Genomic DNA, 17970 nt, shown 5'->3' with positions numbered 1-17970 from the left:
AAATAACCCTTTTTTCTAGTGATAAGAAGATTTTAGTAATCAGGGGAACCGTTGATAACACTTTATTTTACAGTGTCCTTGTAATTTTACATTGTCCTGTAGTTACTGTAGTAATAACTTTAAATCAAGCATACTTGCATGCAACTAACCCTAAACCAAACCCTAACCCTACATGCAGTTAATTATTAGTATTACTCAGTACTTAAATATAATTACACTGTAACACGGATACCTTAAAAAAATGTGTAACCAAACTGTTTTTCACTATAAAGAACCTCCTGTGCATTGGGAAATCTACATGGATGTAAAGGGTTCTTCACAGAACCATCAATTCTAATAAAGAAACTTGCATGGAACTACTGTAAATGATTACAGTACTGCATTCAAGGACCATATTTATACTTATATTACCTATATGAGTTATATATGCTCTTATTTTTTTTGTTTATTTATTTTTTATTTTTTTTTATTTTTTTCTGTCATAGTTTAACCACTGATATTTTCTATCCACTACTACAAATTTAACCCTCAAAGCTTTTATATTTCCATTAAAGCATAATTTGGTATGTTTATAAGCCTTTTTCCTCATGAGGGCAGTTGGCTTTCTGGTTTTATGGACATTTGGGGCTTACAATGTAAAGCCTGACCCACCCCGTACACATTTGGTTTTATGATGATGAGGACCTCCCTTTAGATAAAGCTAACTGTAAATTCTATAGTGACCCAAACCTTATCATTTAAAATGGGACACCATTTAGTTCCTTTATGAAGCTGTTCCACAATCATTTTAAGTTTGACTTACTATCTTGAACTTTGTTGTATTGTAAACAAACATGTATTGTGACATTATCCATTCAGTTTATTTCTCAAATGAGTGATTCTAAATTAGAGATATTTTACATTTCAAAAAGTTAAGGACTGTTAAAACTGTTTACTAACAGGACTTCTTTCCAGTATCTCACGAAAAAATATTTAATCTTAATAATTCAGTTTTTGTTTTATATAAAAAACAGTTTGCTCTATAGTATTGTTTGTCAACTGTCAATTCTGTTACATGTCAACATGCTTACTCTTCCTTGATAACAGAGTTTGACAGTAACAGAATTGACGATTTTAAACTTTTTTGTCAAAAACTCTGCGTGCTAGCATAAATGTTAAGAGCACATGGCACTAATGAAATCATGATTACGAGACTTTTAAACAACCCACTGTATTTATTTTGATATTGTGGTAACAATTTTGACGTTTCACAAAAATACTCTGGGTGTAAGACCTTTTTAGATTAACATATTTTCTCAGAGAGAGCACACATACACATTCCAGTGCTTCAGATCTTATCAGTGAGGGAAAGTGACATCATTTCCTGTATCTTATAGTTGTGGGAGATAATTCCTCCAATTTAAAGGCAAACGGTCACGGAATTGACGCATATTTAGACACACATTTGTATAAGATACCAGTTATAAACTATTTAATGTGGTAGAATTAGAAAAAAAATTACTATTTAGGGCTTTTATAATAAATTAATTGAAATTACCAAAAGAAAAGTAAAATAAATGATATCTACATGATGGGGGGAAATGCACTGACTAATTCGGACAAGGAATCATGATTTTCAGATAAGACACTCTTTACAGAAAATGACATTGTTATGGTATTTAATGTTATGATCCATGACAATGAGTATTAATACAATTATTAAAATATAACCATTTGAAAAAAGCAGGGGAAAAATAATGACTTTGGGCACAAAACGTAGCTGCAATTAGGCTATAGAATCACTCATATGCACTCTGTAAAAATGACTGTAAATATTGTATTCTAACATAATTTGTTGCATCCATTTAACTTGTCACAATGTTTTCTATTTTGTAATTTCTTTACATTTTCAAAGTTTTAACTTCGTTTTATTCATCTATAACTAATTTAGTGGTCAGAAAGTGCTCTGACACTAGCACTCAAACACTTTGTACAAGGTTTCACTTTTATTGTGCTGTTTTCCTTTTTATTATTTTACAGTGGACGCAGCGTGACTCCGGGTGTGAATTAGGGCGGTGCAGGGGGGCATTATTTGAGCCCGTGTTTGAGGACTGCAGGAGGGAGGAGGGGTGCTCAAACACAGCTGGACTTGTTCAATCACACACGCTCCTGTCACCCTGTCCGGGGAACATCGAGGGCACCATCACACTCAGCTCGTTCTTGAGGGACTAATCAACACGTGTATTGCTACTGCTTTCCAATTGAAATGACTTTACATGTTTGAGAAATGTTTTATTAGCTACTGACCCCAGGACTTCTCGGACTCGCCGCGCGCTGACCAGCAGCAGAGCTAAACAAAACTTCGCAAACTTGCTCGTTCACGCTGTCTCTGAGGACTTCACCGAAGCGACGATGGAGCATTATCGGTGCTTTTGCGCGTTCGTTTTGGTGCTGATGTCCTGTGTTCATTATTCCCTGAGCATGGAGGGGAATAAGGATATTCCAACAGGTAAGCGAGCCCGTTATATTGGGAGCACGCTGTGCTGTGACACTGAATGCGACGCGACGCAACTAGAATTAAGCTTCCTCTAAACGTCTTTAAAAATGATTATCTGAACAATTAACTAATGTGATGGTAATTCTAATTATCAATGACAACCTTAAATCATTATCATCTGATCGATAGATTATGCTCCTTTAAAGATAGTCACATGGTGTTGTCACAAGGGAACATTTTAAGTCACCCAATGTGTGTGTGTGTGTGTGGTCCTGGTAAATCCTACGTTATTGGGACAAAATGTTCCTATAAAAATTGCAATTTCCAAAATCCTTTTCCTTGTGGGAACCTTTTTTTTGTCCCCATGAGCAAACACAGCTTATAAATACTAGTCTAAGTGATAATTCTTTCTTTAAAAAACAAACAAATAAAGACTGCAGAACGCTTTCTGTGATGGGTGTAAGGGGATAGAATACACAGTTTGTACAGTATTAAAAAACATTATGTCTATGGAATGTCCCCATAAAACAGGATAACCTAACATGACGGTTCCCCAATAATGCTGTAATTTATTGTAGCCAAGATTTTAATGCTTGTGGCTATACAGAAAGAAAATGATTTTCAAAAATAACTCACCATGAGAAATATTCACTGGAGAAAAAAAATCTGAAACTAGCCTCAGTGCCACAGAACACCTTGCTTCTTGCTGGGACATGAGGGATGTCAGATAGACCTTTTTTTTTTCTCACACATTCGTGTTGTGAGGGAATGTGTGTGTGGGAGATATAACACTATGCTGTTCAAACTACAAGGCTGAGAGTGTTGTCTAGTGCAATAACTACACTGTTATAAAAAGCACACAGTTAATGCACACAATAATGAGTCAAGCACAAACAAGTTTTTTAATTACTTTCTGGATTCCATTAGGTTGTACAGTAATTTGTTTGCAATAGTAAAACATTTACAGCATAAAAACTTGTGTAAATAATTAAAACATCTCTATGTTTTGTGCACATTTTCCTGTGCACTTTTTAGTTACTGTACAGGAATATAAAGTTGCTCTGTTGAGTTTCAACAAGCCTAGTCAAAGTGAAAAATATGACCCATACTGTTTTCATTCATCTTGGCGTTCATCATTTCCATGCAACAGAAATTTGGCAATCTTTAAACTTGACTGTTCTAGAGCTTCATTTATATTGCATGCATAAGGTGATAAGCCTAACGCATCTATCAACCCAGCTTTGAGAGCGCAATGTATTGCTTAAATAAATGTCAAACATTTTAGTAAACAACCCTGTGTGCTCTGGATCATCTAAATACTCTTAATTTGGCCTGTAGACTAAAGTCAATTAGGTTTTATTAATGCAGTTAAAGGCAATGGAAAGTACATCAAGTTCTGGAAAAATGTAGTGTCACAACTTTATTGCAAGCTTTACTAAATAACATCACATCTAAAAAGCATCTTTCTAGAAAGGTCACTGGGTAAAACTTTCCAAGAGCAAATACCCCAAAGTGCAGCCATGTGTCACATTTGAGTATTGCACGACTGTGATTTCACAGTTTTATGGAGGGCAAAGGTGTGACCATTTCATGTGAATATATAGGCTATCTGCTGAGAACGTTTGTAACATCTGCCGTTTAGTATAACACAACTAAAGTACTGTTTCACATTTGAAGCCTTTGCAAGTTGTTTCTGTACAAGCCAATGAGCCTTGTCACCCGCCAAAAGTGCTGTTTACATATCCCTTGTCTTTGCGAAAAATTAAACATATTTATATTCACATATTTATTTAATTTATTTCCTTTTTTTACCCCAACTGTAGTCTAACTGTTCCTCTAATCTTGAACTGTTTCGATCTTTTGGTCTTTCCATTTTTCAATTATATTCCTTGATAATAAATTAAATAGCCCTCCTTACAAAAACCTGCCTAAGGTTGTTTGCTGGTCTTAGCTAGTTTAAGATTGACTCCCAGTCTGTTTTGCTAAAAAGAGCCCAAATATCTTTAAAATCAGCCAACAGACCAGGCCAAGACCATGAACCAAGTTTAGGCTGGTCTAAGAGGGGATGGAGACATCTCTCTTGACTTATCAAATGTCTTTGTACCTGTTTAGGCTCCTCTATTTGGTTGAATGGTGGATGATATATTATATTAACTTTTTTTTATTGTTATGCATTATTCATTATGGACAACACCATGTGTGACCCATTTTACTTCCATAATAAGAAACATGAGTGAAACCAGAAAAAGTGTAGGGTGGGACTTGGTTTTATCCATCAGAAATTGATAGGATTGTAAGAAGTCACATGGAAGCCGGAGAGTTGGAGGGGAGGGGCTAAAAAAGAAGAGGGTTTGATGACATCAGCCAAAGGAAAGTTGTTTAAAAAGCAAAGCAAATTTACAAAAAAAAACAATCATTTGATTTTGTGACATCCACAGATGAAGATCATTTACATGCATTCATTTTTTTTGTTTACATTTTGACCATGTTGACTTGAAACTATACCATGTTTCATAAGCTTTCACTTTCAAAACCACTGTACTGACACATACTGACCTCAAGAAATCCGGCTGTAAATTTCCAAATTTAAGGTGCACAGCAGATTCAAATCTAAATTGGTCTCTTAATTGCCCCCGATTTGAGTTTTTTCCGTACCTTTGCACACAGTAATTAAGCTACAGTCATTAACAGTTACTGGTATGTAGATGACGCATGCTATCCTAAACGCAGGGGAAGACATAGAAAGAAAAATACATGGCTTATGTAGCAGAAAGGGAGTGAACGGCACAGGAAATCTCTAGTGTTTGTAGCATGACATCACCCCAGTCTGAAAACCCATCCGTCAGCCTGTGAAGCCCAGAAACTCAAACGTTTAAATGACGCTAGATGTCATCTCTACTCAAATGCCTGTGGGTGAACTATCACCTTCTGTGAGTTTTCAATGTCCACCCACGTTTAGCCCTCTGTGAACCCTTCACAATGAAATACTGCCCTGTGAGTTGAACTGCTGTGTGAGATTTACGACTTCCGAGTCCCAGTAAAAGAGAACATATATGCTGGTCTATAGTGTTGACTGCTGGACCTGGCAGCACAAGCCTGTAATTGGTCTTGTGCAACATGGTGTCAGTCAACCACACTCTTGATTAAAGAAGTATGGTTTTGTAAAAGCAGTTTAAATGGATGTCTGCTGTGTTTGACAAACCGTTAAATGACTGTCCGAGCCAAAAGACACATAAACAGAAATACAGTTTTATCGTCAAATTTAAACTTTGTGCCACAACCTTGTGGCCTCTAGTCTCGGTTTTTACTTTTTCTCTCATCAAGTTTTGCATGCAGCTGCTCAGATTTGGCAGAAATGACCATTTGTTCCCGTAGACATCAGCCTTCAGCAGCATTTTAAAGTCACTATTACAGTAAAATACATTACTATATTGTAAATATTTCGTCAAGAGTTTTATCCTTTTCACAATAACTCTCAGAAAAAAATGTCCAACACTTTTACCTTTAGGGGAACAACAGGAAGTTGTTGTTCCTTATTTACCCATTGAAGGGATACTTCAGCATTTAGCATTAAGCTTTGTATCAGTAGAAAACCTGTAGTATTTTCGAATTACCATGCTTCCCTCCCTCATGTCCCCCTGAGATGAGAGATTTATGTATTTTTTTGTCTGGAAAAAATCCTCAGATGACGCAAAAATCGCCATTTTGCGTCATCGTAGGATTTTTTGGCCAGGGGCTAGAGACTACAGCCAGTAGTAGTAGCTAGTTCCGCATGTTTTCAACCCACCCATAGATCTCACTCACAGAATGTACAAATAGTGTCAGCCATCTTTTTTGGGAAGCTAAGCTAACAGGCTCTTGTTCTGTGGAGAAAGCGGAGTAGTAGGGGTTACCATACATCCTTTTTCCCGGACACGTCCGGCCGTCAAGATCGTCCAAAATGTCCGGGATTCGCCTTTTGCTTTCTACAGTTGCCATTCATTGTTTACATGCACACCATTCGTTTCAATTTAACTGAATTCATTCCGATTGGTGAATCTGAATGTAGTGTTTACATGAACGCTAAACAAGTGATCGGTTGATGTGCGTTGTAGCATTGCTAAGAAAATTCCCACTCCTCCCTGAGAGATACGAGACCGGTGCGTCTCACAGGTGCCGCTCATCAGTAATCACGCCACCGTCCTCGTGTCGTTCTCCCGCGGCCGTCAGCCTTGTCCTGCTCGCACACAGTAAACATAATGAATGGCGACTGTAGAACGCAAAAGCCGAATCCCGGACATTTTGGGCCAATTCCGGACAATCTTGGGCAGACTTGTCACGGAGACTCACAATAAAACGGCGTCTTTTAAGTTTCGAGTCAACTAGTAAGTAAGGGAGTGGCCTCATAGGGCAGCGAAGCAAGTGCATTCTGGGAGTTGTTGTCTTTCATCCACATGATCCAAAAATACATTTTCTGACTTTTCTCAGTCTAGAAGGCTCCAAATTCAAAAATAATTTCACATTTCTACTACATAAATTACCTATTTTAAATACACATTCATCTTTCCAGAGAGGAAGTATTCCTTTAAAGTTCATAGTAGTACCTTAGGTTACACATTTCTACTCTAAAGTACTAAAATGCACCTTTTAGTGGTAGATAAGTTTCAACGTTTTTCTTTTAAGGGTACTGCCCCAGTGGAAAGCTGTTATACCCCTAAAGCTGGGGGGTTTTTTGGACGTTTTCTCAGTACACGGACTATGTACTTTTCATCTGGCCAAGAACCGTTTTTCTAAGGTGAAAACACACAGAATGTTCTGGGGTGGGGTTTATTATATTCTGGTCATTAGAGCAGGCTTGTTACCTCCTTCAATGGAAGTCTGTGGAATTTTACACCCGCGTTTGAATAATTAATAGCATGCACACCCAGGGTCGGCCTGTGCCATAGGCGGATTAGGCAAATGCTAGGGATTCTGCCCATCCATAGGGGTGCCCACACTGAAGCTTGTAGGTGTGTTCGACTTGAAACGGCGCTGAGCAGACCGATCGGTGTATGACATCAAAGTACTGCGGGAGCTTTTTCGACATCTAGTTAATAGTGAGAATTGGACCCTAACTAAAGTGTTACCAGAAAAAGAAATGCTAGGTTTCTTTTCATTCATTTTGAACAGACAGTAGTGCAAATTACACTTTGTTCCAACTAGCGGCATTTAGTCCCCTCTGAGGTAGTTGGTAAGCACTAAGCAGTAAACCGAATGTACTCTTGTGTAGCCCCTCCAGCTCTAAGCGGGACTCGAACCCGGCCCTATCCACATGGGAGTCGGGCACTCTAACAAGGAAGCTAAAGACTATAGAGCACCTCTTGAGATTAGGGGAGTGAGGTTTACATGCACAGCTCACACTAGCCTAAGTCTGTTACACTCACCCCTCTAAATCTCACTCCCATCCGGGTCATGGCACCACCTGTAGCCCCTCCATTTCGAACCGCCCACTCTAAGCGGGACTCGAACCTGGGCCCGTCCGCATGGGAGGCGGGCGCTCTAACAAGGAGGCTAAAGTTCGGGACGAATACGTCACACCCATAAATTGTGGGCATTTTTAATGAATTCATATGAAAGCCAAGCATAATGCTCACATGTTGGATTGTGGGATTTTATGTAAATGAGGAGGCTGGTTGACAGCTGGTCACAGTGAGGTGCAGGTAATGCCGTATGTCTTAGTTTACAACTATATTTTTCAAATGCAGTTTGGATGCTGTCAATGTGACTAGACTAGTTGGGTTAATCAAATTGTTTAAATTGATTTAATTTTGAGCAGCACTGAACAGACACGCACAGAAAAAGCCGAAGTATACTTCAGTTATGACAGTTTTGAATACTAAGCATATGCTTACAGTGGAACTCTAAGAATGAGCAGTGATGCTTGCCTTCGTGGTTCATATCCTTATACGAACTCTTATAACTGTGTGCAGTATTCAATCTCTAGGTTACGAGGGTTTCCAGAATCAAACAGAAGCTGTTCCTCTGTTTGGCTTGTTTAATTGCTCTGGCCAACAGCAACTCCATGGCAACGCTAAACTCAGCTCAGCACAGGAAGTGATCACAGTAATTGTGAGCTTTAGGTCACGGCAGGCGCAATTTTGGTGATGTTAACCAAATATCCTCCTTCTTTTGCTCTGTTCTTTATATTTGTGATTGTTTTTCCAGCTAAGGAAAAAATAAATAAGAGTTACTGGTAGGTTAAACCCCCAAACCGAAATATTGTGGGCAAGCCCATGTTAAACCAGATGCTGCTGATGTCATGCAATGTTCCATTCTAGAGGCAATTTCAGCTGCTTTGAAAGGGGTGCATTTGAAGCACAACCCCCTCTGCCAGTGTACTACAAAATCCTCGGGTTATAGACACGGGGGCATGTTTAAACAATCAAGAAAATTTCCAGGCCCCAAGAGAGAAAGTTTTTCTATATAAGTTGCGAACAGCTGAAATAATGTCTTTCTACAATCACCCCACCACCCGTTTCCCCTAGTTTGTTTTGCACCCAGCCTTCAAATTTGGTTTCTGGTCCCTAAGTGATAACACATTTGGCAGTCACCTGGCTACAGATTTAGAGCATTTTAGAATATCCGCATGTCTGTGTTTATAGATAAGTATCTCATTGTTGAGTCACAGCTACCTGTGGTTACATTAAAATTCTTCCGATCCGATTCCGTTTTTTTTCTTGCAGTGTAATGAGGCGTAAGTCTGACCTCTTGACATGTGTGTGTGTGTATATATGTTCTGGCAGTTGATTCTGGTGATTTTGGTTGAGTTTGAACTAACATGCTCATGTTAAGCGGCCAGAACAGGGTGCTCCCTACACCGATTCGGAAGTGCTGGTCTGTTGAAGAAACATAGTGACATACTTGCGATGAATGATTGACTGGATGCTGTGGTAAAGTCTGGCTGTTGAGGGATCAGACTGCCTAATGAGGTCAGTTATATGACTCAGTAGACTATGTTTCCCAGAACTGCCTAAAGTAAAATCACCTCTGTTAGCCACCATTTCATTCGCTGCTGTAACACAGTGTTCAACTGGCTTAATGTTTAGAAATAGATTTAGCTGATGTTAGTAATTCTAAGAATTTTATAGCAGAAATAAAAAAATAAATAATACTAATTATTACTTTTTCCGTTTCATTCTTTATTAGATTCCTAAAGAAAATTATTTAATCCTGTTGCTTTAGGAGACCTATAGGTTTAATAATACTGCATTAGTAGCTTCTGATCAGTGTGCAACCAGTGTTATTTTATTATATATATTTTGTTAATATTTTTAATTAGAAATTTAACTTTTATTTTTCTATTTTCTATAAAGTTTTAGTAATTTTGATTCAAATTATAATCATAAAAAAAAATTAGTAAGTTGATTTTTGCACACAATGCAAAAAAGACTGAACTATTATTGGTTGGCCAGTTTTCTTCACAGTGTGACGGAATAGAGATTAGAACAACTCTGAACAAATATGATTGATGGCATGCAAATGGTTGTGTTGCTTTGAATAGATGCAATCAGACAGAATTATTGCAGTTGATGGGCTGACAATCTTTTATGATAACATTATCATTTACTTTTACAAAAACCCATTTATAGTGCAACAATTGTAAGGACTCAGTAATTATTCAGTCCTACATTGCCTTAGTTGGGATACAATCGAGTAGCCTACTGTTGTAGCTACTTAAATGTCCTATTTGAACTAAGGCCTAATCCTGGCTTAAAGGGATAGTTCACTTTAAAATTAAAATTCTGTCATCATTTACTCACCCTCAAGTTGTTTCAAAACTGTATTAATTTATTTCTTCTGCTGAACACAAAGAAATATATTTTGAAGAATGTCAGTAACCAAACAGTAGACTGTACCCATTGACTTCCATAATATTTTTTTTAAGTTTTAAGTTTGTTTAAATTAACTTTCATTTATGTATACAAACTTTTAGACACATTTTTGATTCTATATCATTATTTATTTGCTTTTAGAATAAGGCCTGTAAAACATGGCCAAATTCGCCAAAACTCTGCTCCGATAGCGTTGCACTATCACCACCTCACAATAAGCATTTTATATCATTCATGGCATCAGTACTTCATCAAATATGGATAAAATTATGGAGAAGAGCACCATTAACAGATTTAATGCAGATGCGCAGTAGCCTGGGTTTCCTCATGCTGCCTTGCGCGCAGCACAATTTTATTCACGTTGCTAGGCAGCCTGGACTCCATGGACCAGATTTTCGCCTCAGCGAGGGGACCAATCACAGAACGGGGAGGGAGCAGCAAGACGATGACGACGTCTATGCGACACACCGAAGCAGTTTGTTTATATCAACGTGCACTGCAGATTTACCTTCTACCCTCATGTTTGTGTTGCACAAACGGAAATAGTCGCTGAACGCCATCGTGTACACATAAATCTATGACCCATCGTCTTCTTCCTCGTCAAATTTCTCGCTCTACATACGTCATCTGGTATAATTGAAACGATTGGCTATGAGCTACATACAGGCGCATTTGATAGACATTCGTAGCGCCCAATAAATGGCTCTGGGCATTCGTAAACCACGCCTCAAATACGAGAAAGTGAACATGAGGTTCCCTGACCACATCTCAATGAGACGAGGTCTGATGTTAGCCAGGCTAGATGCGCTGTGTAGTCAAGAATTTTCAGCATTTTAGATGAGCCCATTCAAGTGCCTGGAGTGATAACGCACAGTTCCAGATAAATAAGTTATCTTCCACAAACAAGGAATCAGAACCAGCTTACCAGATGGGCAATAACACCATGCAAGTACAATTCATTCTTAGTTTATTCCCCTAGTGTGATTTACCCACCTGATGTATGTCGAGCCACCAGAGAGCTGACCGAAAAAGTGTGAAAGGCCATGTTATTGTAGACTGAGAGCTTACTTAAACATACACCGTCTCCAGAGCCTCAAGCATTACTTGGAAGATAAGCTGAGAGGGCCACAGAGAAAACAAAGTGTGTTCTCTAGTTTCCCAGTCATTTTGTTGAGAAATGCTTACTTTAGGGGGCATTATTTTGCTTTATCTTGGACTCTTGACTCTCCCACTGAGACTTAATTGTTCTTTGTGGTAGAATTCTGAGCGTATTACGGTGCCCTTCCAGTGCATTGTGAAAGTTTACACAGACAGCCCTGGACTGTGTGAGCAGGAATACTTTTAAAGCACCACACTGAGAAATGAAACAGCTAGCCTGTCTCAAGCAGCATTCCTCTGGACCTCAGCAGTTCACACTGATCTGTCAAACACTGTCTCCTCAAGTCAGCCCAGACTATGTACTACATTCAAAATAGCCATCTTTTAAAAGCCCACACCGCTTTTTCCGCATTTTTTTTTGCTCTAAAAACAGTGTTCCTACATCAAGGAGCGGAAAATGAAATTCTTTGGAGTGTTGGACAGTGACCTCTCTGTCTGCACTGAATGTCTGCCTGCACTACATTACGCACTATCTGTAGACTCCATTAACACACATTATTGCCTCTACAGGGTGCACACTCCCATAATATGATTCTTCTGGTTTTGCAATTCTTACTGTTTTACATGTAGGCTAAATGAATCATGGAAAATACATTGATCGAGTGCATTATTGCAGCTGCTTTAAGTGATTACATTATGTGGTGGCTAGGATTCTGTTTTTGAGAAGATACTTTAGAACCACTAAGCACATCTTCTGCTCAGTTCACGTGAAGCTCCATATGGCAGACATGTCAAGATTAATAGCACATCATTATTCATTATTTACCATTTCAAAAGTGGCTTTTGAGAAAGAAATAAGAGAAACAGCACATCTTATCATCTCATAAGTTAGAAATCACATTTAGTTGAGCGGAAAATAATTGTAATAATCCTCACTATTACAATTGCTCATACTTGGCTTTTCAAAAGCTACGCTTAGGGTTAGTCTATTGTCTATTAAAGTTGATGTAGGGAGCACAGCTCACACAGAAATCACTTTTTTCAAACCAAGCAGCTTTCTGTTGGTCAATACAGTGCTTGAACACACCAAAATGACTAAAAGCAACTGTCAACTAGCATGTGCTAACTTTCATCACTTTTGTTTTTATTTTCCTGCACTGGCTCGTTCGCCAAGATGAAGAGCCAATCAGAGATCTATCTCTCACCGACAGCCTGACGCCGATTCAAAATGCTGAATCGCACACCCCAATAAACAAAACAAAACAAAACAATGGCATCCGACTAGTGCCAGCGTTGCGGAACACACCAAAAAAATAAGCAGACAGATCAAAAACGGCCCGACGTTGCCTGGAGGCTGACCATCGGCATGGTGTGTCCCTGTCTTTATGCGAAATCTGTAAAAATTGTCACGCAGTTAATTCCCTGTTGAAATTACTGGATTAAATGTAGGTGTACTCTTCTCAAACTGTCACAACCAATACCTCAAATCATTTGATTAATGATGCTATTGCTTTTCTAATTGATCAAACTTTCAGTTTTTGTGGCCCTCCAGGACCAAAGATGCCTATCCTTGACCTAAAAGTACACAATCAACCACCTAGGACCCTCATTGTAATTGTCATTTTAAAATCAATTACTCTAAACACCTTAACAACATCAGTAGAAATGGTACAAGACAGAAGACAAATCTTCCTGTGAAATCCTGTATTTGAGCTGAGTGGAATGTTTAAGTCATGCTTGCGATCCAGACAAAGACAGTGGCTAGCGTACGCATTGTCAGCTACTGCGGTCGTTTGTTTATTGCTGTTGTCTTACAAGGATCAGGGGAAGGTTAGGTCACTTGTGGGTCAAAGCAATTGGTGTTTATTGGTTGGCCTTAGGAGAAGACTACAGACAAAGAATGTAACAATCCACCCCCGATCGCCCACCCTCATCTGTTATGCAAATGCTTTGAGACATGCTGGGAAATACCCTCCAAATTCTTTTCTGGTGTGACTTTTCAGATATGCATATCCAGAATGAAATAGAGTCAGATATATATTGTGCTGTGATTGATTGTACACATAAATGGATTATTGTGAAACTTTATTGTAAGTACAAGGAGTCCCAGTGGTGTAATACATTCTATATTGGCAAAGCATGTATACATGAATGAAAACCGTTGGCGTATTCTGAAAATAATGACATTTAGATGTCGATTCCAAACAAGATACATAGCTCAGTATATCTTGGTTAAACAAGCAATCATTGATTTATCCATGATTTACAAATCCCACATGAAAATGCTATTTTTCTGTGGTTACTCTCTCAAAGCTCTAAAGATTTTAAGATCTCAAAAGCCCCTTTCACACAGCGCGTTGATCCCGGGAAATTGCCAGAGTGCCTTCTGTGTGAACGCAAACACGTCCCGGGATTGATGCCGGGATCGATCCCGGGTTGGGGACCTAGTAACATTGCCGGGATCAGTCCCGGAACGTGGCCTGTGTGAACAATAGCCAGGATCAATGCCGCAAGGGGTGTGTCATAGTGATGACGCACGTGCCATTACGCGACTCTGTTGCTCTTTGAAGAAAGTTTGTGTTCGTCATCAACAAAGAAAGAACGAAAACATTTCTTCAAACTGGAATGAAGCAGAGACCAGGAGCTCCTTACTATCCGCGCTGAAGCTGACATCATTCGCCAGCTTTGTGGAACGGTATGCGATGCGTTAGTGTACATGTGTTCGACGCGTACGTTACACGTCTCATCCTGACGTCACTTGTCTTTACGGGATCTTACCGGGATGTGTGTGAATCCACAGATCCCAGAAAATCACTGGCAGTGTGAATTAACCAAAATCAAACGATCCCGGGACAAATCCCGGGACACATTATCTGTGTATTGTCTGGAATCTCTGTGTGAAACGGGCTTAAGACAAAACTGATACTTCACTGCAATATAACATGAGATAATTCTAATAAAATCCCAGAAGAGAAATCAAAATAGAGACAAAGGAGACATTTGCTGGGGATACAGTAAGAATATGTATGGAGCTATAAAATGAATGTGGCCATAATAGCTAAGGTTATTGTATCTTGGAAGAATTTGATACGAAATGTAGGCTATGAGTTCATATTGAGATTTTGATAGAAGACTTGGCATATTGGCAAATCTAAGCCTATCTTTTTTTATGAAACTGAGGAGATGCTGAAGCCCCCTAAAACCTCAAATGCACTACACCATTTGGTCACTATTTGTATTTAATCTTGTTGCTGTCTAGGAGAAACAACTGAGATGAGGAGATTTTTTTCCTACCCATGGGAGTGTACAATGATTAAAGACCCTTCAGATTTTCTTTAACATAACCCATGTTTAAAGCTGACGTAACCAGTGAACAAAAACAGCAGTCCAGACAATTTCATTGTATAGATTTCCCCAGCTGTTACTTTAAACTCAAGCTGCTCTTAGAAAGGGGCTTTCTCAGACAATGAGGCTCAATGAGACCTGGACGTTTATAAGATGCTGTGTGCACATGGCGTGACCATCATTACTCTAGTGGCCTTACGTTGGATGTAACATTACCGTTAAGCGTCCAGATAAAACATTTACTGCATCTTATAGAACAGCATATAGCTTATGTGTGTGAGAGAAACCATACCTTTTAGTCTGGAACTTAGAAAGGAATCAGAGGGATCATAGTTCAGTTCAAACAAAAAAAGCAACGAAGCCTGCTTTGTGACGGTCTCCAGGGCTTTCAGCCTTTTCTTGAGAAGTCCCTACCGATTGTATTGTGTTCTTCAGAACATTTTGGCTTTTTTTCTTATACATTGACTTACTTTATTTATGCTTCCATGGAAGCTGGGCTCTTTTTCTAACTTTTGAGTTTTGACTGTGGAGGAAATTCAGTGGAATTTTCTCTCATTGGCTTTAATATGGTAGAATCTGCTGAACGTATCACACCCTAATATACAGCTGAAACAAATAGTCTAAAAGATCGAATATACATGTAGAGAGCTATATATTGTCATTTCCATTCATTTCAATGGCAGTTACTCGGATGGTACACGACCCGCTGGAAATATGTGACCTGGAGGATGCCATCTTTTCTCAGTTTCGGATCAATTGAGACGTAAAGCCATGTGACTGATCATAGGCTATTACAAGCATATGTCTATTTAATGGTGATAGGAGCTAAGAGCCCTAGAATGCATGGCAAAAGCAACAGTGACTTGGGAAAAACTCTCAAAGATTATTTGGTAAGATGAATAAACAACTTTTGGACAACATACCAACATACCATCCTGTAGGTAATGTTGTTCCAACTTCAATAGATGGGCCGGTTTAAACATCTAACCATGACATTTTCAGAAGGGCTCAGAAATAGATCATTTTCAGTAAGCTATATTCTTAACGCGTGGAAATCATTGGATTTTTAATCGAATTTAATTCAGTATTCTGACTTTGGAGTGAAACTTAATATTAAATGAGAAGAAATAGAGATTGAGGCTTGAGTTAAGTACACATCCGCGTCATCTTGGTTGGAGGCGAGTGGTTAATGATGTGGTCGATGGCCGTATAGCCGTCAAACTGATGTCATCAGAGAAGGAATACATAGGAATGTATAAAACATTGTTAATGTTACATTTCCATGGTTTGCTCAGCACATGGAGTACTAACACTATTCTGAAATTGTACAGTTGAGCCATTTTATGAGGTGAGAAATCCTGTTGCTCCTGCCATGACTTTTTATTTTATTGCTGAATGTGTAATAATGTGACCCATTCCGAAATGAGTGAGGCACAGGCACTGACCAGTTGTGACTTCTCTTTCAACTTGATTTTCCTTAGAGATATTTAGAAACACATCAACGTAGTTCCAACTGTAGAGAAAGCATTTTAAGTGCAGTTTTTTTTAGTGGTCAAAAAGTGAAAGTGACTTGTGAAGACTATGTGGTAACCCAAAAAGTTTCTTCTAATCCAGTTAATTCAACAAAGACAAGTAGGCATATTGTGCCACCTTTGCTCATGGGCACTGTATACCTGTTTTTTAAGCCAATCACCTGAACCGCAAATACCATGTGACACTTGAGGTTTTATTCTATACATGCTTGCCATTTGTTTGAATCAGTACAGTTATGAAACCTACACTGTGTTACAGAGTTACTGACGTACACACATCCTGTTCCTTACTCTTAAGTTTGCTTAAGATTTCTCTGGGGCTGTTTCCCAAACCAAGAGATGACGGACGATTGAAGTTACCCAGCCCTTCACACCCCAGTCTGGAATTTATTTCCCCACACTGCTCTACTAGAGGGTCTGTACCTGCTCACTGGCACGTCCAGCGGAAATGTAGTGGGTGCTTAAGAAACTTAAGACCCTCTTCTACAGCTAACCATCAGCACCACTGTTACCACCATCAGATGTAACACTTGTTCACATTATGGAACACGTCCTGCCAAAACTATTTCAAATCATGGTGATTTTAACTTTACTCTGCATTTATCCTCACAGGAGGAGGGGATGAACTTTGGGAATCAGTCTTGCGAGTGTTGACATAGGTTTGAGGTTTGGTTGTAGTTTGGTTTGGAGTAATAAGATACCGTCTACTTCCTACTGTAGGCAAAAAGCGACATTTTGTATATGTATATATATATATATTGGTAAGGAGTCTGTAGATTCTAAAAATCATGCTTCCCCCATAATTGTTAAATCACGGAAGCTACACCTGATATCTTGCCAAGAGATTTATTATTTGAACATGTGTCATGTGTCAGACAGAGAGAAACACAGGCATATAAGAATAAGGCTACATGAGAGAAGGTCTTCATTCTAGATTTCTCTATTCCCCATTATCTATCTTCTCACCTCATCATGCTAGATGTAAATGGTTTCTGGGTTTCTCCTTCCTTACCCCATAATCTCTATGTTTCCTCCTTCCTCTCACCCCCTCATCATGCCTTAATGCTTCTCTGAGTTGGTACAGTAAGATTCAGCTTATATACATCACAGAGAGACTTACAACTTCCTTGTAAGGTAGAAAAACATATTGCTTATGTTTAAAGATGGAATGTCTACCTAATGCACATGGTCAATCCACTATCCACATTAAGAAACTATTTCTTCAGTGTATACATTAGTGGTGTATACATTAGTGTTATACAAATGGTACATTTGCATCAGTTGAAACATTCATTCTCCTTGCAAAGAACATACGAACTGTACACATTTGAAGTATCATCATCATTGGAACATCTCCGCTAAGTGAACATTGCATACCTCTAAGCAAAATATAACTTTACCATAACTCTACTAGCTCTCTGCTCAGCACACATGTACAAACATAGTCTGACTTCACAAAATACATTATGAAATTATAAAGAAAATTAATAAAGAAAAATAATACTAAAAAATAACATTAAACAGTCAATTTTCAGTCTTCATTCCCTCCACTGGAACTACGGCCGTCAGTTCCACACCTTCACTCCACCAGTGGCCACCTAATGAAGCGATAGTGAAGAAAAGGAAAAGCAGACCAAAGAAAGATACGATAGAAAAACAAAATAAACAA

The 17970-nt window shown here is 38.7% G+C and overlaps 1 protein-coding gene across 2 annotated transcripts in view; it reads left to right on the top strand.

The window, feature by feature from the left end:
- The first annotated feature begins 2094 nt into the window (after positions 1 to 2094).
- plod2 (procollagen-lysine, 2-oxoglutarate 5-dioxygenase 2) overlaps positions 2095 to 17970 on the top strand; it is a 49417-nt gene continuing 33541 nt past the window's right edge. The window contains exon 1 of one of the 2 annotated variants that reach the window (XM_079601876.1): positions 2095 to 2488. In XM_079601876.1, the coding sequence (XP_079458002.1) occupies positions 2392 to 2488 (97 nt within the window). In that variant the 5' untranslated portion in view covers positions 2095 to 2391. The remainder of the gene's footprint in view (positions 2489 to 17970) is intronic. The other variant, XM_079601875.1, reaches the window with a different exon arrangement.

This window comes from Phoxinus phoxinus (genome assembly GCF_949152265.1).
Source record: "Phoxinus phoxinus genome assembly, chromosome: 24".
NCBI lineage: Eukaryota > Metazoa > Chordata > Actinopteri > Cypriniformes > Leuciscidae > Phoxinus > Phoxinus phoxinus.
This window is presented reverse-complemented; position numbering and strand designations above follow the sequence as displayed.